This window comes from Gamsiella multidivaricata (genome assembly GCF_025024155.1).
Source record: "Gamsiella multidivaricata strain RSA 2152 chromosome Unknown BC939scaffold_31, whole genome shotgun sequence".
NCBI lineage: Eukaryota > Fungi > Mortierellomycota > Mortierellomycetes > Mortierellales > Mortierellaceae > Gamsiella > Gamsiella multidivaricata.
The window spans coordinates 56,288-78,654 of record NW_026251739.1 but is presented as its reverse complement, the minus strand read 5'-3'; the positions used below and the strand labels follow the sequence as shown (position 1 = coordinate 78,654).

General features: G+C 48.8%; 6 protein-coding genes across 6 annotated transcripts; 3 read left to right on the top strand and 3 right to left on the bottom strand.

Moving 5' to 3' along the window:
• Nucleotides 1-1,585: 1,585 nt before the first annotated feature.
• BC939DRAFT_476969 (cytochrome P450) lies at nt 1,586-3,576 on the top strand (the record flags this gene model as incomplete). Its single annotated transcript, XM_051558636.1, has 4 exons — nt 1,586-1,726; nt 1,833-2,274; nt 2,417-3,287; nt 3,384-3,576. 4 exons carry the CDS (start codon nt 1,586-1,588, stop codon nt 3,574-3,576), a joined length of 1,647 nt encoding a protein of 548 aa, XP_051412362.1.
• A 792-nt stretch (nt 3,577-4,368) lies between these two features.
• Nucleotides 4,369-6,700, bottom strand: BC939DRAFT_397013 (uncharacterized protein; the record flags this gene model as incomplete). Its single annotated transcript, XM_051552328.1, has 9 exons — nt 4,369-4,501; nt 4,598-4,739; nt 4,860-5,012; nt 5,102-5,268; nt 5,357-5,660; nt 5,760-6,059; nt 6,156-6,291; nt 6,380-6,463; nt 6,551-6,700. 9 exons carry the CDS (start codon nt 6,698-6,700, stop codon nt 4,369-4,371), a joined length of 1,569 nt encoding a protein of 522 aa, XP_051412361.1.
• Nucleotides 6,701-7,321: 621 nt separating this feature from the next.
• BC939DRAFT_528744 (HotDog domain-containing protein) lies at nt 7,322-8,309 on the top strand. Its single transcript, XM_051561475.1, has 2 exons — nt 7,322-7,703; nt 7,945-8,309. The coding sequence occupies exons 1-2, from the start codon at nt 7,445-7,447 to the stop codon at nt 8,172-8,174; spliced, it is 489 nt and encodes a 162-aa protein (XP_051412360.1). The 5' UTR covers nt 7,322-7,444; the 3' UTR covers nt 8,175-8,309.
• A 66-nt stretch (nt 8,310-8,375) lies between these two features.
• BC939DRAFT_410775 (CRAL-TRIO domain-containing protein) lies at nt 8,376-10,196 on the bottom strand. The gene is made up of 3 exons (XM_051552925.1): nt 9,688-10,196; nt 9,294-9,566; nt 8,376-9,191 (listed from the first exon to the last, which is right to left on the bottom strand). The coding sequence occupies exons 1-3, from the start codon at nt 10,039-10,041 to the stop codon at nt 8,568-8,570; spliced, it is 1,251 nt and encodes a 416-aa protein (XP_051412359.1). The 5' UTR covers nt 10,042-10,196; the 3' UTR covers nt 8,376-8,567.
• A 3,631-nt stretch (nt 10,197-13,827) lies between these two features.
• Nucleotides 13,828-15,467, top strand: BC939DRAFT_502981 (uncharacterized protein; the record flags this gene model as incomplete). Its single annotated transcript, XM_051560353.1, has 5 exons — nt 13,828-14,220; nt 14,296-14,506; nt 14,615-14,765; nt 14,858-15,174; nt 15,253-15,467. 5 exons carry the CDS (start codon nt 13,828-13,830, stop codon nt 15,465-15,467), a joined length of 1,287 nt encoding a protein of 428 aa, XP_051412358.1.
• Nucleotides 15,468-16,077: 610 nt separating this feature from the next.
• On the bottom strand, nt 16,078-17,817 carry BC939DRAFT_450814 (ubiquitin carboxyl-terminal hydrolase). The gene is made up of 5 exons (XM_051555571.1): nt 17,651-17,817; nt 17,432-17,525; nt 17,198-17,312; nt 16,929-17,048; nt 16,078-16,791 (listed from the first exon to the last, which is right to left on the bottom strand). The coding sequence occupies exons 1-5, from the start codon at nt 17,694-17,696 to the stop codon at nt 16,117-16,119; spliced, it is 1,050 nt and encodes a 349-aa protein (XP_051412357.1). The 5' UTR covers nt 17,697-17,817; the 3' UTR covers nt 16,078-16,116.
• Nucleotides 17,818-22,367: the final 4,550 nt, after the last annotated feature.

Below are 22,367 nucleotides of genomic sequence, written 5' to 3'. Positions count from 1 at the left end.
AGAATGCACAAATACGATTGTAATCGGATTTGAAAGCCCGCGCACGCGGTGTGCAGCCAAACTTCCTTCAGGCGCCTATATCTGATGTCTGTTATCTATTCTTGTACATACGCCTGTATCGGATTTTTCTTTCGCGTGCGTTCAGGTGGCTCTAGGAAGGGGAAGGTAACTAGGCAGAGACCTGCTCGGAATTTCGCTGGTGTTGGGCTCCTACTTTTCTCTCCTCCTATGGCCTGTCATATAGCCTCGGAGCTGTGTGCGCACAATGTCTTTTTAATGGGTGTTTTATGGTTTGTAATTGTTTATCGGTTTGATGTGAACTAAATGGACCATAGTAACCTTTGCGCCCACAGGATGCAGGACGCAGGATATAGGACAGTGCGGTGTTAAGTGGTTCGATAATCGTTTTTTTTTTTGTGTCCAAGGCCAAATTGGGTTTATTAGTTTAACGCGAATGTGTTTGTTTGGGCGTCGATAATCAGGCAACGGCCTACAGAGCATTTGCGCGACATTGCTAATGGGCATAAATACAAGAACATGTTGCCTCTCTAGTTTGCTAAAGAATAAGGACAGAAAGATAGAAAGAAAGAGGAGCAGACAGAGACAACGAGGTCTACTGGATGCCGAGAGTAGAGCGCCATCAACTGCTCTAGGAACTAGAGAGGGAGATGGAGCTAGTAGAAAATAAAATAGAGGCAGGGGTGGAGATGAGCCCCGAATAGTCTGCAGCTCTTTGGAGACGGGACGCAAAGCCTACGGTCTTCCTATGCGATAAATCGCATCTGCTGAGTATAGCAGAGAGGTTGTTTGCAGGGTTCAGTCAGGACAAACAAGTTGGTGGGATTTTTTATCCGCATTCGTTTTTCTAGTCATACTATAGTAAGAATGAATCCCGATCAAGCGCAGGTTCAGGCAGATTGTGTTCGGAATTCCGGGCACACAGCAAGGATGGAACCTACCGGTCTTTAGACCAATACTAAGGCTAAAAGTGTCTTTGAGGTCTCCCTATTCGCAACAAGAAACCGGTTGGCAATTTGAATTTCATGTCTCCTGGAAAGAAAGATGGGGTATATTTTTTTTTCATGCAACACGGCCAGTTGGATGACAGCATTGAACGGACTACAAAAGGGCACTCCTGCCGTCGCTAAACTAGTTCACACTAGCGAATGAGCGTCGACCTAACCACTGCGCGCGACATACTAGAGCATTCTTGCTTGCGCACCCAATTTCTACAACCGGTTATTTTCACAGCGCAACCGCAGTGAACACGGGTCTCATCCCGCCCCGTCTTTCTCGGACTTGTGTGAGCGCGGTCTTTTGCGTCGCAGGGGCATCTCGTAGCACGTATAAAAGCTCGATGGGAATCAGATCCCCTCTTTTCGTCCTTCTACGTCCTATCTCACCAATAACGAACAATTTACCCATACCCAATACAAATCCTCCCCCCCCCCCCCCCCCCCTCCCAAAAAAAAAACTTAGTGTCTCCTCGCGGATATCTCATCGGACGCATCTCCATAAATCCCCTTTCTTTCACAGGAAACAACACTCTCTCTCCTCTCGCTCTTCAGACTATATCTCCCAAGCTATGATCGGTCTTCTGTCTTCGTCCGCTTCACCCAATCCTTCAGAGATCCTCAAGGTCGCCTTGCCCATCGGCCTCGGATTGGCCTCGGCTGCGTACCTGACAATGAAAGCCGTCAACAAGGAAGGGTATAGCACCGACAAGGTAAAATATGGCCACAATCAAAGTGGGGATCATAAAAATCTTTCATTAGTAAATGCCCAATCCTCGCGACTCACAATTTGATCTTCACGATCGTTCTTTATAATAGTCCATCCCTACGGTGCCCGTGCGCGCGGGCGACACGACCCATGACACTGAATACTTTGAAGACCAAGACGAATTCCTTCGGCGGTGCGAGGCCCAATACGGCCCTGTCTTCAACTGCCGCATTCTGAACCAGTCACAGACGGTCGTCTCGGGCCCATTGACCCGCGAGGTCTTCATGAACGAGGACTTTAGTTTCTCGGACGCGATTAATGATATGACGGGACTTCGGGCTTTCATCACGAGTGTTATCAAGAGCAACCGGGATCCCGATAACCGGACGACACATGAGGTCATTAGAGATAACCTCTCACCCAACTTGCCGTTGTTTACGCCCAGGATCGTGAATGTGTTGCAGACGGTCGTGGATAGCCAGCTGGGACACTGTGAGAATAAATTAGTCGAAAACCCGCTGTCGATCTTCCAGGATATGATTGCCGGTGCCAGTAAGTGAGCAAATCCCATAAGGAGTATTGTTTTTGATGCGACACAATGCGATGCAATGGAGCGAGGGCACTGGTTGTGCATGAACGATTTATGCATGCTTCTTACTGTATCGAATTGCTTCCTACATTCCTCGCTGAATAGTGGCCACAGTGTTCATGGGACCCGAGCTCGCTAAGAACCGTGCTGTGATCGACACCTTCATCCAATGCACTTACGATTTTGGCAAAGTTCTCGGTCGGGGCAGGAATACCTTCTGGCACGCCTTCAATACCCGCACCAGGTACGGTTATATGAACCCGCTCAGGAAGCATATGGAAGTCCTCGTCCAGGCTGCCGCTCCCGTCGTCCTCGAGCGCCGACGACAGGAACAAGAGGCCGCTGATAAAGGTCTCGAATGGGAACGCCCCCTTGATATCATGCAGCGCCTTCTCGATAACTTTGACAAATACGGCTTCGTGGATCTCGAGGACGTCTGTGGTCACTTGCTGCTGCTCGTCTTGGCGAGCGTGCACACAACCTCGGATACCTCGACGAATCTGTGCTATTACCTCGCAGCCTTCCCAGAGTACACAGAGCCGCTCTATCAGGAGCAACAGGAGATTTTGGATCTAATCTCGAAGGAACGTCAGGAGATCCGACAGAAGAAGCTCGATTCCGGGGAGGTTGCTTCCGCGAAGGATTTTGAGGGCACTGAGTTAGATCCCAAAAATGATAGGGATCTTTCTGCGGCAGCCATGAAGCGTATGGCGAAGATGGACTCATTCGTGCGTGAGGTCTTCAGGTACCGCGTCGAACGCCTGTCGCTCCCTCACGCGGCTAGGCGGAATGTTCAGCTCTCGAACGGCATGGTCATCTCAAAGGGCAGCAAGGCTGTTATCAACATGCGCTCAATCCATCAGGACTCCGGTCTGCAGGGCGAAGATGCACTCGAGTTCAGGCCATGGAGGTTTGTCGGCAAGTCCAAGGCCGCGACCAAGGCCTCAGGTGACTTTTTGACATGGGGCATGGGAAGGTAATACACTTCGCTTTGGTCTCAGCATTTTATTGTGCGTTATGTATCGAGGAAAAGTCAGTTGGATCTGACGGATTCTGTCTTCTTTATTCATAGACATGCTTGCCCAGGACGCTTCTTGGCTATCCAGGAACTCAAGACCATTGGTGTACTGATGGTAAGGAACTACTCCAAGATCGAGATCCAGGATCCTTCTAAAACCAAGGCTATCCTTCTCTCACGCATTGGCGACCCAGTGACTACAGGTCTCATCTTCCACAGCCGCAATAAGAATGCCACCGAGATCTAAACCATGCACACGTCTTTTCATACCCATACCATACGCTCCATTTCGCGATGGTTTTAATACATATCCCAAATAAGAATAATCTCGCTCGTTGATGACCATTTTGAATTGCGGTAGTCCGCTGACAATGCAGATAAGAAGTGCCGTGCTCTTTGCTTATGTGCTGAGCCCAAACTCACCATTTATTTCGTCCTCTGAGGCACAATCGAGGAAAACATGCAACAATTAACAATGCGATGCTTGACAGACCTAACACAACGCTCCAGTCTCCAATAAATGCTCTTGGCAGCTACTTGGTAAGTAATTAGGACCGCCATTGCTTCAAGACAAAAAAGCTATCCTCTAATCTAGAACAACAACACCAAAGGACTCCCCGTTCACAACGATCACCTCATCTACGTCCACTGCTTCCGCCCGAGAGCTGCCATCGCCGATACCGTCCTCCGCTGCAGGATGAGCAGAGCCCTCGAGCGAGGTTTTCTTCAATGGTCCATCCGCATCGATCGATCCTGCAATCTCGTCGTGCTTCCGCTTCTTATTGTCGTCTGTCATTACAACATCAGGATCTTCTGCGTGATTGTGCACTGCCGCCGTAGCCTCAGCCTCAGCCTCTTTCAACTGCTGCCTCACTACGGTCTGCTGCTCCAATGCCTCTTCAATATCGCCTTCAACTGCATAACCTTGCTCGCCCAGGTTCAATGAATCTCTACAAAAAGTCATATGTCAATGTTAGCATGGGTTGACCGCAGCATCTGTAAGGAAGTCTTCAGTTTATTATCAGCGCGACAGTAGTACTTACACATGTTTGAGGCAGACAATGATCTTGCGGTCGTCCTCATTCACGACATCTACAAACTTTCCATCGGTCAGCTGTAGACTCGCCAAGGTCTTCTCAGCGTTATCGTCAAAGTCAGGGTCATAGATCACCCTATTCGTTAATACCAACATCAGTAAGTCAGCCAGCTGGAAGCGGAAGCGCACATAAGACATATAATCTGCAGAACGATAGACTCATTTCACATACCTTCCACCCTCCTGAATTTCGACATCGCTCAATGAATTCTCTTCCAGTAGATTGATAAGGTCCTGAACAGTGCTCTTTTCCGTATCGATTTTAAGTGCAATGTATGAGTTCCTACAGATATAGCACTTAGGATTGGGCTTGGCTAACGGTTCCGAAATAATCAGCTGTGGCCTATGACGACCATAAACGAGGTAGCTCTATTAACCATACATGAATCAAAGAAAAAAAGACTGCGTCAGCTTTATATTCAACAAATGAAGACATATCGCGTCATGTTGAGCATCCACTATCGGTATCATTACAGTTTTGCAGTCTGCCAGGCGCTTGTTGAGAATCTTGAACGCCAGCATGACCATCATGCCCGCAATGATGGCATTAGTGGTGGCAATAGCTGGGATGATGTTTCCAGCCATGGCTAATCAAAGATAGACATTCCAGATATTAATACTAATGGGCGATCGGCTTTGTGACCAGCAGCAGCGTGTTCTCATTACAGCATCTCACCTTTAACTTGGAATCGACTCTTTTCCTCAATGCCATAAACGTGCGCACGGAGATTGGCCGTCGCAGTGACAAAGTCCAGAGTTTCAGAATCATCCTTATCGAATTGAACCGTCGCCTCAGGGTCGGATTCTCTCAGCTCCTTCAATCTGGCAGTCAGCTTTTCCAAGCTAGATGTTGTCAAAAAAAGAGTAGTATAATACGTTAGCATTTGCTCCGCTTCATACTTTTCTTCCACATAAGACGCTGCCGACTCACCTGTCGCTGAACACCTGAACTGTTTCCCGAAGTGTCCACACACGCTGATCCTTCAATGTCGACGATTCCAGGGATGCGGCATCCATAGCGCTTGGAAGGTCTCCCGTTTCATTCATGATTTCGTCGTACTTTAAGGGTGTGGGTGCTCTCCTGCTCTTCCACATATCTTCCATGCTCCTGAGGCGCTGGATATCAGTGTAAAAGACTTTGTCAAATACGCGCTGTGCGAAGCCATCTGTGTTGGCAGATGCCAAAATCTCCTTGAGCGCCTGCGATTCTGCTGCCAATGCCGCAAGCTCCTTAGCTATTTGGGAAATATGATTATGAAAGCAGATATTGACATCACACAACATAAAAGCAATGGTTTTGCCCAAATACCCAAGTTAATGCCAAGTCCGCATACCTGTCTCATCATCGTTGCTGTTCTCCTTTGAGAGTACCTCATCGTCGTCATCTTCTGCGTTTCCGAAGAGTAGCCCGAACAGATAGCTCTTTGCCCAGACAATGCAGTGGATGGATGTACTCGGTGTGCTTCTGATAGTGCAGACAGGAAAGGTCTTTGGTGTTTCTTTGGGTTGACAGTCGAAACACTCTGTCTCGTCCTTCTGGATGACGGTCACCTGTCCGAGATATCCTGCCGTTCCTGACTCAATGAGGGGCACATTGGCAGCCAAACACATCTTATTGACATGCCGCCTTGCATCTATAAGAGCCGTAAGGGTGGCGTGTTAGATAAGGAATAAAAGTCGGGGCTTTCCGAGTATCTGCGATTGCCGATAGCATGGTTGTCGACACATACCCAGGTTATCCAATGCGTTCATGACCAGATCGAAGCCTTTGAACCAGTCCACGGAAAACTCTTGCTCCTTGATATTTTGGTGACGCGATACAATATTGACATTGGGGTTGAAGGCCAAGGCCGATGCTTTTGCGATCTATAGGTTGAAGAAGAGAATACGAATTGGTTTCCACAGCCATATGCACAAAAAATACTTCGGATAGACATCATTAGTAGAGACTTACGTGCGCTTTCGACTTCTTGATGTGCTGTTTCTGGAAGAGGAACTGCCTGTTCAAGTTCGATAGATCGATAGTATCTAGATCGATCTAGATCCAAAGAAGCTGGTTAGTGAGTAAGACCTGAAGCCTTTACTCCTCCACTTTTCCCTGATACCGGTGACGCTCATGTCTCACCACTTCAATGTTCTTGAAGCCGCTCATAACAAGGTTCTTGAGCAGCTCGCATCCAATGCCTCCTGCGCCAACCATGAGCACCTTTGCCTCAGCAATGGTGTTGACAAGCGACTTGCCAATCGTCGTTTCGAGATGAGATTCGCGTGGCATGCTTTCCTGTTCTGTAATTCCTGTTACCGTGTGTGTGTGCTTTTTTTTTTTCTTCCTCTGTCCTATGGTGTGTTGAAAGTGTTGATGGCAATTAAGTGCAATGCAAAAGACAGAAAAGCCCTTCGCCCTTGCGGCCAAAATACAACCTGCGAGTTTTGAGCCAGGGGCAGCGTCAAACAGTGGCAGCGTCAAACAGTGGCTTGTGAGGCAAAAACGCGGACGCGATACTGCACAGCGCAGGTTTCAGATGTCATCTCGCGACGTGGACATACTCAAGCAACATAGAGTGGTCTCTGTTTGGCGTTCCAGCTGAAAGAAACAATGATGTCGTCTGCACTGAGTAAACGCCTCTATCCGCTGGAGAATACAGGGCGTCCAATCGACACGCGTTCCTGAACCAGATCCGACCGAGCCGCCAAGAAAATGCATAAGATACCATCAATGTATTGTATTTTTCAATAGATCTATGTAGCAAGTATAGTCGCCGTCAATCTTGACGAGAAACTGTTCCTTCTGTTCGAGGTCGTCAAGATCCCCCATGCCGATCGAGAGACTACACGTGATATCTCGCCTTCGCTTCAAACAAGTTCAAAGTGCCAACTATTAAGGTTTCGATCGAACCGACATGAAAAGCACTTCCCCGAACTTGTCTTCTCTCACTCCTTACCTTCCTGTAGGCCCTATTCGCTCATTCCTCCTTTACCTCTCCACTCCACTAAATCATTCCATTCCTCACCTACTATAATGGCCCCCCAGCATGTCGCACATTTGAAGGAATGGATGGAACAAATGAACAAGTTCGCGAACCGAGCGGACGAGGATGGACACTTATTCTCGCACGACTGCTTCGGTCGCAGCACGGTCGTCGATGCGGACGAGGACTCGGCCGTATTTGAATACACCATTCAAAAATCCGACTGCAATTTCTCGAACAACTTTCATGGTGGTGCCATTGCTACCTTGGTTGATAACTTGACCACGGCAGCCTTATTCACACGCGAACGTACGTTGATTATCTACGGACATACAAAAAAGAAAGAAAGAAAGAAAAAAAGAAAGAAAGAAAGAAAGCTGTGGAGCGCATTTAAGCAACCATGTTGGACATTATGGCAAGAGCTGAAGGCATTACATTGAAATCCCAGCCTCCAATTGCCCCGAGATTGTTTTGGCGTTCTCTCTGTGGCGAACAAGCGATCTGATTCACTCACCTTCTGTGTTATTGCTTCACTTCCAACAAATCATAGGTAAACATTTTCAATTTGCTGGTGTGTCAACCGATCTGCATGTCGCCTACGTCTCGGGTGCCGCGCTCGGCTCAACTGTCCTGGTCGAGTGCAGGGTCCACAAAGTTGGCGCGGGTCTTGCAAACACGACCGCGGTTTTGAAGGACAAGGAAACAGGCAGGGTCCTTGCTACAGCTTCACACACAAAGTTTAACACGGATTCCCGAATGGGCGGCGGATCCAAGCTGTGAAGACGTTTCGAACGCCAAATCCTTCCGTAAATCCTTTTAGAACTCATTGTAGATCAGCTTTTGCAAAATAGAAACCTACTCTTTTCGCCCTATACTATATTGTATTTCCTTTGATTGTCTTCAAAACGTTTTCAGTGGACAAACAGCGTGTTGTGGAAGATCGATCACCCATTGCGGCCATGCTTTTTGTGTATAATATTTATTGAGATATTTACTTTACAAGTGCTTCCCCACCCTTGCATTTCCCTGTCTCTCTATCTGGTGGCGTAGAGAGGGGTATCCTAGGAATATATTTCGATCCAGCTGCAAGGGTATAATTCTCCATGTGTTCTGTCCTTGGCGTTCTCTTCTTTTAAGATTCGGAATGTCCTGCATTCCTCCCGCGCTTGCTACTTAGGCCTTGACGTTGTAGGTCCAGGTGACCTGGCCGTCGTGAGAAACGCCCCAGCGCTGGTACAAGTTCTTGGCGCGGACATAGGGCGTCAAGCGAGTGTACTGCTCCCTAAGCTCCTGGGCAATCTCATCACGTTCCGAAGAGTTCTTGCCATTGATGTTCTTGATCCAGGCACGGGTAACGGCGTCAAACTTGTTCTCCAAGGCATGACGCTCATTGAGCAACTCCTCCTTCTTAGCCAAGTCCTTCATGGGGGCGTTCTCGCCGGGGGTGGCGGGGACGTACTCGTACTTCCAGTCATCGAGACCTTCATAGTGGACGATGGGAAGGCGTTCACGAGGGATGACCTTGTGCAACTCGGCGTTGTTGCGGGTGAAGACGAACTTGGAGGCGACGACGGGGTCGAGGAGGGGCTGGATCAGCTTCCAGAGACCCCAGAAGACGAAAGGAGCACGGTGAACAACGCACACTCCGAGGGTCTCGGGGTAGTAGGACTCGAAGCACTGAACGAACAGGCGGACGAAGCCCCAGTCCATGTTGTCGAGACCGAAGTTGGAAAGATCGAAGATGACGATGACAGTTTCGGCACCCTGGGGGAGGCACATGCGGCCGCACTCCATGGTCTATTTTGTTCGATCCATATTGATTCGCTGTGAGAATAGGTTTCTCATTTTTCCAGCACTAGCATTTTTACGTTTAATAAAGAGCAGGGTAAACCAACTTACGTAGAGAGTGAAGCGATGGATAGTCTCTGGGGGCTGGTCGCTCTTGTGATGGAGACGGGTGTTGACAACAGACATGGGACGGTTGAGGGGATCGGCACCACGGAGGTAGCCCTTTCCGACGCGCATCTGCTCAATGAACTTGGGATACTTCTGATCCAACTCCACATCCGAAAGCTCGACCAACTCGTCGAGGCGCTCGACAATGCGCCACTTCAGGGCGTTCAAGAACATTTTCATGGCATCATCCAGGTTCCACTTGCGGGCACGGATGAACTATTGAAAATAAGAGAAAGTGGACACAAAGAATCGTTAGAATACCTCGAATAGAGCGCCCTGGTAAGTACTCTTCAATCTTAAACTTTATCCATGTTGCTACATGAGCTCAGTTCCATACCTTGAGGACGATCAAGTCAGGGTGGTCCATCATAGTCAGCTTCCAGAAGGTCTTCTTGAGGTCCTCACCGGTAAAGCGGGGAGCAGGCTCGGACTTGACAACAGCGGCATCAGAGGCAGGGGTAGCCTTTCCGCGGCCGAACCAGCCCTTCTTCTCGGTCGAGGGGGTGGCAGGGGCGTCCTCATCACGGGACTGGCCCTTGAAGGACGAGGGGGCGGTCTGGTCGAACTGGGTCTTGCCGTCAAAGATGTCGTAGAGGCGGACCCAGAACTGCTGGAGCTTCTCGGTCTGTTCGGGAGTCAAGTGGCCGAGACGGCCTTCGGTGGGGGCAACGGGCTGAACGTAGGTAGACATGTCTGGTCTGATTTCTTTATAGAAGGGGTGTCGTGGGTGTAGGTGCGTTTAGATGTGGAGGCGTGAGCTGTAATGTGCACAACGGGATGTGTAGCGAAAGACGGTGGAAGTGGACTTGGGGATGATTGCGGGTGTAGAGGCAAATGAAGAAAGACTTAAGAAGCAGAAAAGAAGGAAAACGGGGGATGGAGGCCAGACCTTTTATGTGGAGGATGGATCAAGGCGACGACTCCTCATGGGCTGCGACTCATCATTCAATTGAATTCATTTTGAGTACTTAATTAACGTTTTTCACTTTGTACCCCCATGGTACAGTCGTTTTCTGTTAATTTGGTTCATGGTGTATACAGGAGCAGTTTGTCATCAGTCATCCCAATGCCCTTCAAAGTGAACATCAGCCATCAAGTCTGCCTGTCAACCCAGTAGGAAATTGCTTCTCCACAGGGACGCCAGTTCCACTAGTGTCTTATTTTAATTAGCACTCCTAGGGAAGTCACCCTTGGGGATGGACTATCAGTCCTCACGTTTTCTAGCCTAGGGTATTACAGTATTCCCAACAGTGGCAGCAAAAAAATATTATCGTCTCTCCCAATGACACCAATAGCCCCTTAGGATACCCTTGAAGACTTTAATACTCGATACATCCATCACCATATCCACATCCACTCTTGCACGCATTGTCTCCCTCTATGCCGCTTCTGCTGGGAATGCTGCAGAAGGAAACACAGGAGCACAAATGGGCGCGAAAAGCACGAAAGAAGGTGCGCATGCACCTTTCCTACTGCATGCATATTTTGCGAACGATAAATACTACGTGTACTTTTATTGTGGGCGGTTCACTCCACAAAATGCAAGAGCGATGGAGATAGGGCCATTTTGGAGTCCTATCCCACATGTTAGCCCCCCCCACATGTCATACTGGCATTAGCCCTCGCCTCCATTAAAATAAAGACTCTTTATTTTAGTGGCAGGACCTTCGACGAGCGAAATTTTCGTCACCTGCTTGAGGGAACGAGGCTACCCCGCTCATTTGCAGCTTCTTAAATATTATTTTTACTATCATATTTAATGATGGGCCACCTTGCTTAGTAAATGAGTGGTGATCAAGGTGCTCGTCGGAGCCGCTAAATAAAGTAACGATAAAACAATGAGCAAAGGGTATCTTGAGAGTTCACTCGTGTCTGAGGAGGACTCGCGCTTACCGTCACCACCGTCGCTTGTCTCTTGGTCATTTGGTCTCCGGCAGACGAGTAACTGTCACTCTACCGCACAGCGGCAACCAGTGTCTCTTTATGATCGTATGCATGATCGAGTTAATTATAGTTCTCGTCAATCCCTGTGTTAATTACGAAGAATCAATGCAGCCGCCCTGCAATCTCCTCCTTAGCTTCCCAGCAACTCAAAATGAGCTCTGATCTAAGCAACAGTCGTCCTCTCGAACAAAATATCCGTGTACCGTGCACATACAAAATTAGCCAAAATTATCGAAATTCAACTGTAAAGGCACATGTCTTTAGGAGTCCATGGTCGTGCAGAAGTGCGGTCGTCTTCATCAAGAAGGAGTCGTGCAACATGCTACCCAATGGCAGATATTCCCGCTCTGGGGTCTTCTTCTTTGTTGCATTAGCGCTGATTGCACCGTTGTGCAACGGGTAGAACATTAACAGTTCAGATAAGGGGAAATGAACTCAGACAGCAAGTACAGTCAAAAACTACTATGTTAGTTCTGCGACTTTCACCTGCTTGAATGGTTTTTCTACAGAAACATATCTGTCACTCCATGTGCATGGAACTGTTTCAACTGATATGCGTGTCTATGATCGGTTTAGATAAATAAAACATTTTCTGTTTGTTGGGTGCCTTGCATGCATTTGGCTGTGCGCTTGTCTCAACCTGCAGATTACGATAAACAAGTTGTGAGGTCCATGTCAGCCTGCACTAGGCCAAAAGAAAAAGCCCTTTCATATGACCATTCGCAGCATTCTGTGCCTTCGGCTCACTCCACAAGCAAAAAGAAATTTCTCCACTGGAGAAAGTACGAAAAGAGCGCCGAACCGAAGGGCTCACCCGTCACTTGAGCCGCGAAACCTTGTGCGCCGGAGGATGTGGACATGTGGGCGCTATGTTGGGCGCCGTATATTTTACGGTGACATTGCAGGGTGGTAGGCTGACTTCAGGTCTCGATAGCCTGGGCTGCCCTGAAGCCCATGGCATTTGCAGATTAGTCTTTGGTTGACCCAAATAGCACCATGTTATCCAGAACTGTCCGTTCGCCGTTTGATATCCGTGGTACGCACCAGCATATGCTGTACCCCTGGTGTCGTAAAACACATGAAAACCCGCCCCTCCTCCCCCCCCCCCCCCCCCCCCATCACTTGCATTGAGCACCACACTCTATACCCGTTGTGCACCCTTTGGGATCCCTCCTCGCCAGCAGCACAGACCGGGTGGTCAGTTTGAGAGCATGAATGTACAATGCTCTCAATGCAAGCGCAGCCCACAAGCAGGTGCTTAGTCTAATAACTCCATGCTGCACGAGATTCGCATCCAAGGCGGCAGCCTGCACCACAGTATCACCATTCCCCATGTCGATATAACGAGAAGCATTGATCCATGTGAATCCTTCCTCAATTGCTCTTGTATTTCCGTCGGCTCAAAAAAAGGGCTAGGGCTGGCCTACCTTCCATGTAGCATATGAAACTAGAATGTTGCCTACACAAGGTTCTACGATTGTACGCGACATCCTCGATTGCTAGACTACTAGATTACCAGAATATATCATGTTTGCTTCGACACAATAACTTGACGGGAATCATAACCAACAAAGACATAGCGGTACGCGTATTGATTCAAACATGGTTCAAAAAAATAAGACTTTTTTGTCTTTAGCAATATACGAAAACGAGACCGTCCCCATGCATTTCTACGATTGACCATAACTCAGGGATTATAATTTATAATTCGAACACCACATGCGCTACTAATTTACGTGATCTCCATGTCACTTTGAGGAAGAACATGGTCATTAACGAAGGTGCCTTGGACTTTCATTGCACCTAGCGCAGAAATCGACGAATTCGTGCGTAGAGATATAAGCATAACGCATATGCTTTTAATGAATAGAGTGGCAGCGCGAGACTCCACCGTATCAATGGAAACAACAGCTTTTAGTTGAACTCGACCTCCATGGCCGCGAAGGAGGGCGGACCTGATATACACAGCAACAGTGAGCGCCTTGCAGAATCAAAAAAAAAACCGGTCTGAGTGACCTATGCTGCGGGCACTTTGCTGCAAGGGCTGGTCAGGATTCTCGTAGAGGCTGGTCAGCTTGGCCGAGGCTCACCAATCCGGCACAATAGCAATATGTCATTAACGCCATATCTGTCCGCCAATATCGGGTCATTTGAACATTCATAACGAGCCACGGAAGGGTGCTTCTATTAATTTATGCACACCACATTCGTCTACACTATAGTACTCATTATTAGGACTATTTGGCATGAAATCTCCTCGGGTGTCCATGAGGCGCACAAAAAAATGGGCGAGATGAAAAATGTAGACCGATTTCCTTCACTCAATCGGTCTTCTTTTCACTCTCTTCCCTCCGCCTCTAATATCTCACCGGTTCGTCAGGAAGCCACGGAAACAAAACGATGACAAGACCGTTGGCGGAGGAGCGTTTCTTGCAGACATTCCACTTGCGCTCAATCTCCGAGACGATCAACATCCCGACTCGACTCGACCCCGAAACTGGACAACGCATCATTCTGTGGGAAGATGGATACGATGGAGGTTCTCGAAGGCGCAGATCTGCGGCAGCTAGAGTCTTTCCTCATAGCCCAGGATCAGGACCGTGCGCTAGGAAACCCGTACAGTATTGTCACGAGGGAGGAGCATGTCAAATGGGTGCATATCGACCATTATCGTGAGAACTATCATGGGTCTGTAATGGAGCAGTTCCTGGAACTCGTCATGACCTATTACGGGAGGTTCAATCTAGAGACTGGGAGCCTCGAATTGATTGCCAAGTCATCGACGATCGCCAGGCAGCTATTCGATGCCATGGAGAAATCGTGTGGAATCAGGAAGCTTACCATGCTCTTCTTCTCCGAGACTAACGTGGACGAACTGTGGGTGTTTGCAACAGCGGTCAGTAAGGCGAACATTGTGGAGCTGGCAGTAAACGCGTAGGAATCCAAGACCCCAGCACTTGATTTCGTTTATCCTAAGCGTTGGTACGACCCTATTCTACAGTTGATGCTCGACGGCAGGATCAAAACTATGCGCATTTTGTACCCGAACTTTTATCAACATACCTGGAGCACATCAATGAAGACATCGCATCAACTACAAAGTCTCTGGATCCGTACCCCATTCTTCCAGTCGGATCGGTCGTGCAAGATGGTTGTGACAAGAATCGTCAAGTACTGCCCATCGCTCATGGAACTAACACTAGAAGTCGATAGTATTCACGGGGCATTTGAGGAGCTGCAAGTCTTACTGTCGATGATGAAGGTGCTTCGGAAATTGGTGTTGGACATTCTGCGAGGTTGAATTCGTATGGTTTATGCAGGTGACAGGATCCAGGCGATGAATGCGATGACTTTGAACCTGGCGTCTCTTTATCCAGGGGAGCAGGCTTTGCTTCTAAAGGGGTATCTAATCGAGCCGACAACGTATAAGCATTCTGCAAAGACGATGGAGGGACAGTTGAAAGAACTCTTGTGAGAGAGCCCAAGGCTGATGGAACTCACCGCCACCTGCCGATCGCGAACCTGGTCAAGAAGAAGAGAACTCTCGTTCATTCGCAGAATAGCCCATCCAAACTTTTGAATGCTCTCAAGACCATGCTTTTCTGGTTCGTCGACAGGAAGCAGAGCGAGCATCATGATGAAAAGATGGCATGGACCTTCGCTAATGCCTCAGCTAAAACCTATCTGACGACCACGATCACAATGGGAACAGAGCCGTCATCCGATGAGCAGGAACAGCTTCCGATTTTATTTAGGCAATACGGCTGGTCTGTTAGCCAGTTCACAGTTAATCATCTGTTCAACGACAGTCTCGCAACACTTCTAGATACTGCGACTGCGGAGGGCGGCTCAAGTCTGAAATCGTTATCCCTTGATCCTAGTAAGTTAAGTACCTCTGACGTAGAGTGCATGGACTGAGCTATCGAACTATCATCCTGCACAGAACAATGCCATATAGTACTTGAAAAGATGCAAAACAAGACTGAGCGGGATAAACTTCATGATCTGCTTAAGCGACACCGCAAGAAGTCGACAAGACTGGTCGTGGGACGCAAGTCCGCGGAGGATTGGATGCAGGATATGAAGCAACGACACCCTACGAAACTGGATGTACCAGCGTTGGAGGACTTCAGGCCGGTATCGGTGAACAAGGGCTCGTACATAGCTCTATGAAATGGGTAGCCGCCATGGTCACTGCGCCACTATAGCCGCCAGCCTCACCGTTGTCTCTAATTCTCCTGAGGAATCCACCTGGCTCTTGGTTCTCCCATATCCCCTGGCTTCCCTGGCTCTCTTTCCTTCGTTTCATCTGGCAGCTCAAGTGACTGCAAAGCATCTTTAGTAGCTTCAGTATCACGCGCTTGGAGGTCGATGGAGATTGTTTAATTGGAAGGTATGCTTCTAGATCCTGAGGATTGGAAGGGTGTGATCAAGGCTATCAACTTTTCCGCTCCGCAAAAACTAAATTTCGAGTGCAGCAACATAGCACTAGAGCATTTCAAGTTCCTGATCGTGAAAAGTAGTGATTCCTCGGCAAGATTCTCCATATGACTCTACGGCACGCGTCTGACCAAAAATGAAGAGCGGAAAGACTTGACTAGAGGTCTTAGGAAGAGGGTGCCATTTTTTAAGTTCGGCAGCATGTTTGGATAAGTGGCAGGCTGCGGAGCAAATTCCTTTGGCATCGTTCATGAGCCTGGGGCAGTTGCCTTCATCTAGTCATCCAATAAAGTACGCAGACCAATGTGAACATATTTACATTGCATGCTATGCTGCGGATAAATATATTTACAAGGATGGTTTATAGGACAAAATTTTGTTCTCAATCATCGTACATCTCCAGATCCCCTCCACCAGCGGCTGCGGCTGCGGCTGCCGCTTTCCGCTGCCTCACGCTCTCCAGCTCTGTTTTTGCTCTCGTCTTACCCTCCTCAACTAAGGCCTCCAATTTCCCCTCCTGCGCAAGCCCCTTCAAAAGCTCATAAATCAGCGGGACAAAATTGTGTCTCCTCAACTTATTCTCCCTCTGCTGCTTCCTTCTCTTCTCCTCTTCCTTTATGACATCCTGCTTTAAGTTTTCGATCTCGCTCTTCAACCACGCGCCCGCTTCGGGCCCTTCCTTCTGCTGCAATGCTTCCAGCTGTGCCTCATACGCCTTTTGTTTTTCCTGATAGACCTTAATCCGATCATCGACTACGGCCATGAGGTTAAAGCGGATCTCCCCTCCGGCATATTGTGCCATGCGGGCCTGGATGATCGGGCCCACCTTGTCGAGCCAGGAGTCTCCAGGACAGGGACCATGGTTTCGGGGACCCTCTTGGAGACCATCGAGTTCGTAGAGGTTGCCGTTAATGGGCGTGTAGGCAATAAAGTGGAAGAGATCTTCTTTTTCTTTCGAGGTTGGGTCGTGCATCTCGTTGATGAAGGGGTCCGATCGGGAAAAGGAGTTGTGGACGGAGCGGACGAGGTCAGAGTTGGAGATCGCGTGTCCCTTTAACTATTTCGGCCGGAGAAAAAAAATTCATATAGGGAAATCGAAACAAAGGAGGACGGAGAGTTAGCACTGGAGTCGTCCACAAAAAAACACCGCCGACCCTATGTATTTTCCATTGACATTGATGGCTAACACCGTACCTCGGCTGGAAAGTCAGCGACGAAGGATTTGAAATTAGTCAGCTCCTCTCCAAGGTCGATATTGGGTGAATTCAGCAGGACCGACAGAATCGCCTGTGTTGCGCACGCATTCGTGATCACCTACAGCGTACAGACATGAGGCAAGCGACCTAGATGAGATTTCAATCCAGCTATTTCCAGTCCATGAACAAGACAAATCTAGAATAATGTGAACATTCACTGTATGTGCTGCTTCATGGCTCAGTCCTGTGGAAAGAAAGGCCAAGTACCTGCTGTGCAAAGAACACATCCTGATTGTCGTACTCAATCGGTGCCTGTGATTCAGGTGCTGCAGCAGGATTACGACTCTCCCATTTGAACAAGAAAATAAGTCCATGGACAGGCCTATTTACATCAAATAACGGAGGGTTCGGGAGATAAGCCTTCCATTGCTCCATTTTATCCATGCTCGGCCACCATTGATGTCAGACTGCCACAGCTCCTGCGTGCTCTAGGATGCTTACTTCAAATCCTCCAGGGTATCGCGGTCGATAGAATAAATCTCCTCCACTTGCACTCCATTGACGCCAATTCCTTTGATCAGCCCAGTAAAAACGCCTACGCCCATGATAACAATAGTAAGAAAATATCGTAAATTTCCACGGCCTTTGGTGCTGACTGACAACCCAGCTGTTAACGTAGTCGTAAGCAAGTATGTATCCAACGCGCCCCTGCAGCTTTACCAGGGTCACTCTCAATGAGACACCAGTTTCCAGTATCCTCTGCCATGCTTGCGTTTTGTTGCAATGGGTTGATTGTTGCTGCGTGGGGGATGCTGCGTGCGATGTGAAAGATCGCGAACTAGGCATTGCGTGTGCTGTTCAAAAATGAGGAGACCCTTAACTAAAAAAGGGTCACTCAATGTGGACGCGACACAAGATCCAGGCATCGCCGATCTGAAACGCCGCACCCAAAGAAGAAATACTGCGCTCTTCATTATGAAGGCGTTCCATATATTTGGTCATTCTTGGAAAGTATAACGATATAATGCCCGTAGCTCAAGAGGTTTCGGTGAGGGGTTTTTTTTTTAAAAATATTATTATTGTTGTAAGATGCTGGAGGGATGATATGCTTTGATGGCACGAAACAATTCTACATGCTATTTTCTCACGCTTACAGGCCAAAGTAATTGGCACTGCCAAGAGGGCAGTGATCGATGATACCACTTTCAGGGTTACCCCACCAGAAAGGCATGGCGCCCTCCCACGACTGGATGCAGAAGAAGATGATCAGACCACAAATAGCAACTCCGGTATCCAATGCAGCCGAGGTCAGGTAGTTATAACGGGCCCACCAGTCGTAACGGTAACGTCTCAGGAGAAAGGCGAAGATGAAACCGAGGAAAAGACCGTTGGTATAGAAGTAAGGCAGAGCTGGAGGCATATTGGAGGTTGCAGCCAACAACACGGGCCAGTGGACGTACTTCAGCCAAGTAACTTCAGGGAACTTGCGGGTGGCGATCCAGAAAGGAATGGGCAAGAACGCGCCGACGATGAATCCCCACTGGACGGATGAGTAGAGGGCACCATCGGTGGTGCCGAAGACACGAGCAGGTCCGATGGCTCCCCAGATGATCGAGGCCGAGTAGAAGGTGTTGGTGGAACGGCAAGTGAAGGGGTATCCTTGCTGGGTGCAGACGTTGGGCCGGGTCTCGACCAACCAGATGGCCGTAGACAGGTTAATGACACCGCTGATCAGCGTCGAGACGATCTGGGCCATGAACATAACGCGTGGAGGGATTTTCATGTAGTGACCAAGCTTCAAATCGGCGGTGAAGGTCAAGGCCTGGACGTTGACGATGTAACCATAGGTCTTGAAAGTGACGTTGGCGATGGCGTGGCCGGGAAGCATGTAACCGATAACGTACTCGGTGACGATATTCAAACCGGGCTGCTGATTAGTAACAGCCTGGACGATACCCACAGGAAGGACGAAGAAGATAGCGATGGCCATAGCGAGGAGGACAGCCCACCAAGGCATGTATTCCCAGATAATACAAGTAACCAAACTCAAGCCCAAGGAGAGGACAAAGAGGATTAAATACCACCAGTCGGGGACTTCGGGATAGGCGCGCATCAAACGAGAATGGATATCCTCGTTCTCGGTACGGGCAGATCTCCAGCGGGCAACCATCTCCTGACCATTGTAAAGGATGACGTGGACAACGGTGGCCATAAGACCAGCAAAACCAACTCCGTAAGTAAGGGCGAAGAATGAGTCCATGCGAACAGGGCCGTAGGCAAGGTACTTATCCTCATCGAGAATATTGTTGGTCAGAATCTCAGACTTGTTGTAAGGAGTACCGTCCTCGCGGAACAAACCAGCGGACAGGATGGGGAAGTTCTTGGAATTCCAGAGGTTGGTGTAGTAGGCCCAAGGAACCATGACCCAGGCAACGAGGATAAAACCAACCAAGATGTTGACCTGAGCGAACCAGGGGGTGACCAAGGGCTGGACATAGTACGAAGCAGCAGACCAGTCGAGGGCGATGGTACCAATACCAAGGCCGTTGGATCCGGTCAATTGGGAGAGGACGATGTTGTCGGGGTTGATCCAGCAGATCCAGGAGATCACACCAATGGTAGGGAAGATGAAGCCAGGGAACCAGTAGTAGAGGAAGGAGCCAAGGGTGACCAAGAGGAAGTACTTCATTCTAGTCATGCGCCCTTCCTCAGCGGGGGTGTTGCTGGTGGCGTGGAGGGAGCGGAAGAGCGAGGCCGTGACCAGGGTCGAAGGCCAGATCATGTGGGCGGGGCGGATGAGGAACTTGCGGAGGGCACCAGCAAGAGCGAAACCGGTGACCTGAGTGGTGAAGACCAAGAGCAAACCAGCAATGAAAGGCTTCTCAGCATTGTAAAACAGCTTCTGCAAGATGACGATATCAACGGCATAGGCAGTACTGGTGTTGACAGCGGTCATGGTTCCGATCAGGATGTGCTCCTTGACGGAGAAGGGACCGGGGTTGAGAGAGAATTTGAAGCCGAAGAGGTTCATTTCACCAGTGGGGAGGAGCTTGGCCATCAAATGGCCGAGGGGAAGGGAGACCAAGGCCACGACGGAGTAACCGATCGAGATCTGGGTCTGTCTGAGGTAAAAGAATTGATTGACGAAGGAAACGGCGGCGGTGAAGAAGAGGCCGAGGAACCACATGCGAAAGGTGTTGCAAGGCATGCTGGGGTCATCGGTGTCTGTTGATTTGAGCAGTAAGAATGGGTTGCGGAGGACATGAGTTAGTCGAGGCATAGACACAGCTACAAGTGCTCATGTTTGCTTGGATGGTTGGTTGTTTGTTTAGGTGTGCGGATGTCAACAAAGGGCTGGACCCTGCGACGATCGATGGAAGGAGCGTTTCACAAAGAATGCGGATCGATGGCAACCATCTCTCGCTACTCCGGACTGCAACACCCTTTGCGAGCAAGTGGGAAAACGAATGGTGCGGACAGTGAATGCGTGATGTTGGCGGCTATGGTCGTGTCCCTGAATGCGGGGGTGAGGTGACAGTGGAGACGATGGAGGGAACTCACGTACTAGAGATAGTGACACGGACTTCCTCGATGGGGGAGTCGTCCTCCTCCTCTAGATCATAGTCTGGCGAGATGTCTTCGATCTTCGCGTCGTCGAAACGTTCGATGTTGTACTCCTCTTTGTCCATGGTGTGTACACGCTGTATGGACTATTGAGGGCGTGTGTGTGAGGGGGAGGTGAAGAATGGAGTTGCGGAGATGGGGGGATGAATGATGTTAATAGGGTATAAAGAGAAAGGGAGAGGGGCGTTAAGGGAGGAAGGGGGTGTCGCGAGAGGAACAGGAGAAGAAGAGAAGAGGGAAAGGGAAATGGTCAGCCATATGCTCTTCTTGCTTTATAAACGACGGAGGAGGCAGTGTCCAAACGGCTAACGGGTAAAACAATAAAATAGGAAATTGAGCGCCCACACACAAAATAAGATGGTCGGACGTGAATTCCTTCGCACGCTCTCATTCGCTACGAGATTTGGTCTAGGGAAAAAGGGCGAGTACATGTACTGTACACGGATGATTTGAGGACCCATCTTTGCGCAGCCTATCAGACCCACTTCCCCCTCCCTTTCTCTCTCGCGTTCACTCTCATTCCCACTTGGCTCATTAGCATTGATACGGCGCTAGGCATATGCAGGCTATCTTTCTATCCAACTTACCGCCCTTCAATCCATCGTCATTTCCACAACATACAGGGGAAATATCAACAGTAGATCGACTGTTTGTAATGCAGTAGTTATTGCTGTACCAAAAAAAGACTACATCGAATCGAAGCGAATAAACATTTTAGCACGCAACATGGCTTTTGATGAATCAAAAAGGGGAGTTTGAATGCAAAATTATAAAAATATACAGCTGGCTTTAGAAAGCGTAGAAAGCAGCTGGACACGATACTTTTATTTTTATACGCGCCGGGAATTATCCACCCACACACCCATAAACAATTACGCATCTTCTCATTGTATACAAAGCAGGCGGGCCGAATCAGGGGTTGTTGGAACGAGATGGTACATTAGGACAGCAACAATAGCCTATGGATTCGCCATTTACCCTAGTGCAAATCCTTGGCACTGGTCTTTGGTGCCCATGGGCAGTCCTCCCACTATTTGATTGCCTCTTATGTTATCGATCGTGGTGGACTAAAATGCTCTTCCTCTTGTCATCATTTGATCCGCACCTGCATATGTCTACTGAACGGTCCATTCATATCCTTACGCGATACGGATCTCTTCCGAGTAGTTTGACCTTGCAGAGCGCAGAGAAAGACCCAACCGAAATAAAACCCTATTCTATGAAATTTTGAAAGCCCGGTCCAATGACGATGATGCTATGCAGAGGATAGCCACGAGAGCCGATTCATTTCGCCTGCCTGTTTAGACTAGTGTTCTGAGAATGGAAACGATACGGACCTCAGCGTATGTACATATAGATGAGCCAAAAAAAAAAAACCACTAACGAGTCGGATTGCGTCCCTCAATGCGAGACTCTTTCCAAGGCCTCCCTCTGCCTCTTGTCTTTTTCCCTCAGATGTGGGTGGGCAATAATACGAGGCAAGGACCGGGACTGGCTGGCTGGTGTACCTGGCAGTTGTCTGAGGCTGAAATAGACTAAGAAAGAGTACAATTGCGAGCAAGTAGCCTCGATTTCACACGGTCGCTCACCCTCTTGACTCTTACTCAAAATGTTCGGAGCCCTGAAATAAACAGCGTTACTCTTGAAGCTGATACAGTAGAGTAGAACAACGATCATGTGCGAGCCGATAGCGCCTTGCCTGTAGTTTTGTTCTCAGCAAGCGATAGCTCATATCATAGGCTGGTAGTAGCTCCATCCGTCTCTGTTGCCACGTGTTGCTGGGTTTTGGTTTTCTATTGTCCATGCGACCAAA

Coding starts and splice junctions, on each gene's coding strand:
- BC939DRAFT_528744 (XM_051561475.1), top strand. CDS start 7,445: ATGGCCCCCCAGCATGTCGCACATTTGAAGGAATGGATGGAACAAATG. Junction 7,704..7,944: donor AGCCTTATTCACACGCGAAC/GTACGTTGATTA, acceptor AACAAATCATAG/GTAAACATTTTCAATTTGCT.
- BC939DRAFT_450814 (XM_051555571.1), bottom strand. CDS start 17,696: ATGGCAGAGGATACTGGAAACTGGTGTCTCATTGAGAGTGACCCTG. Junction 17,526..17,650: donor TCTCATTGAGAGTGACCCTG/GTAAAGCTGCAG, acceptor TCATGGGCGTAG/GCGTTTTTACTGGGCTGATC. Junction 17,049..17,197: donor ATGTGTTCTTTGCACAGCAG/GTACTTGGCCTT, acceptor TGTACGCTGTAG/GTGATCACGAATGCGTGCGC.
- BC939DRAFT_410775 (XM_051552925.1), bottom strand. CDS start 10,041: ATGTCTACCTACGTTCAGCCCGTTGCCCCCACCGAAGGCCGTCTCGGC. Junction 9,567..9,687: donor CTGACTTGATCGTCCTCAAG/GTATGGAACTGA, acceptor TATTTTCAATAG/TTCATCCGTGCCCGCAAGTG. Junction 9,192..9,293: donor TCCATCGCTTCACTCTCTAC/GTAAGTTGGTTT, acceptor CGAACAAAATAG/ACCATGGAGTGCGGCCGCAT.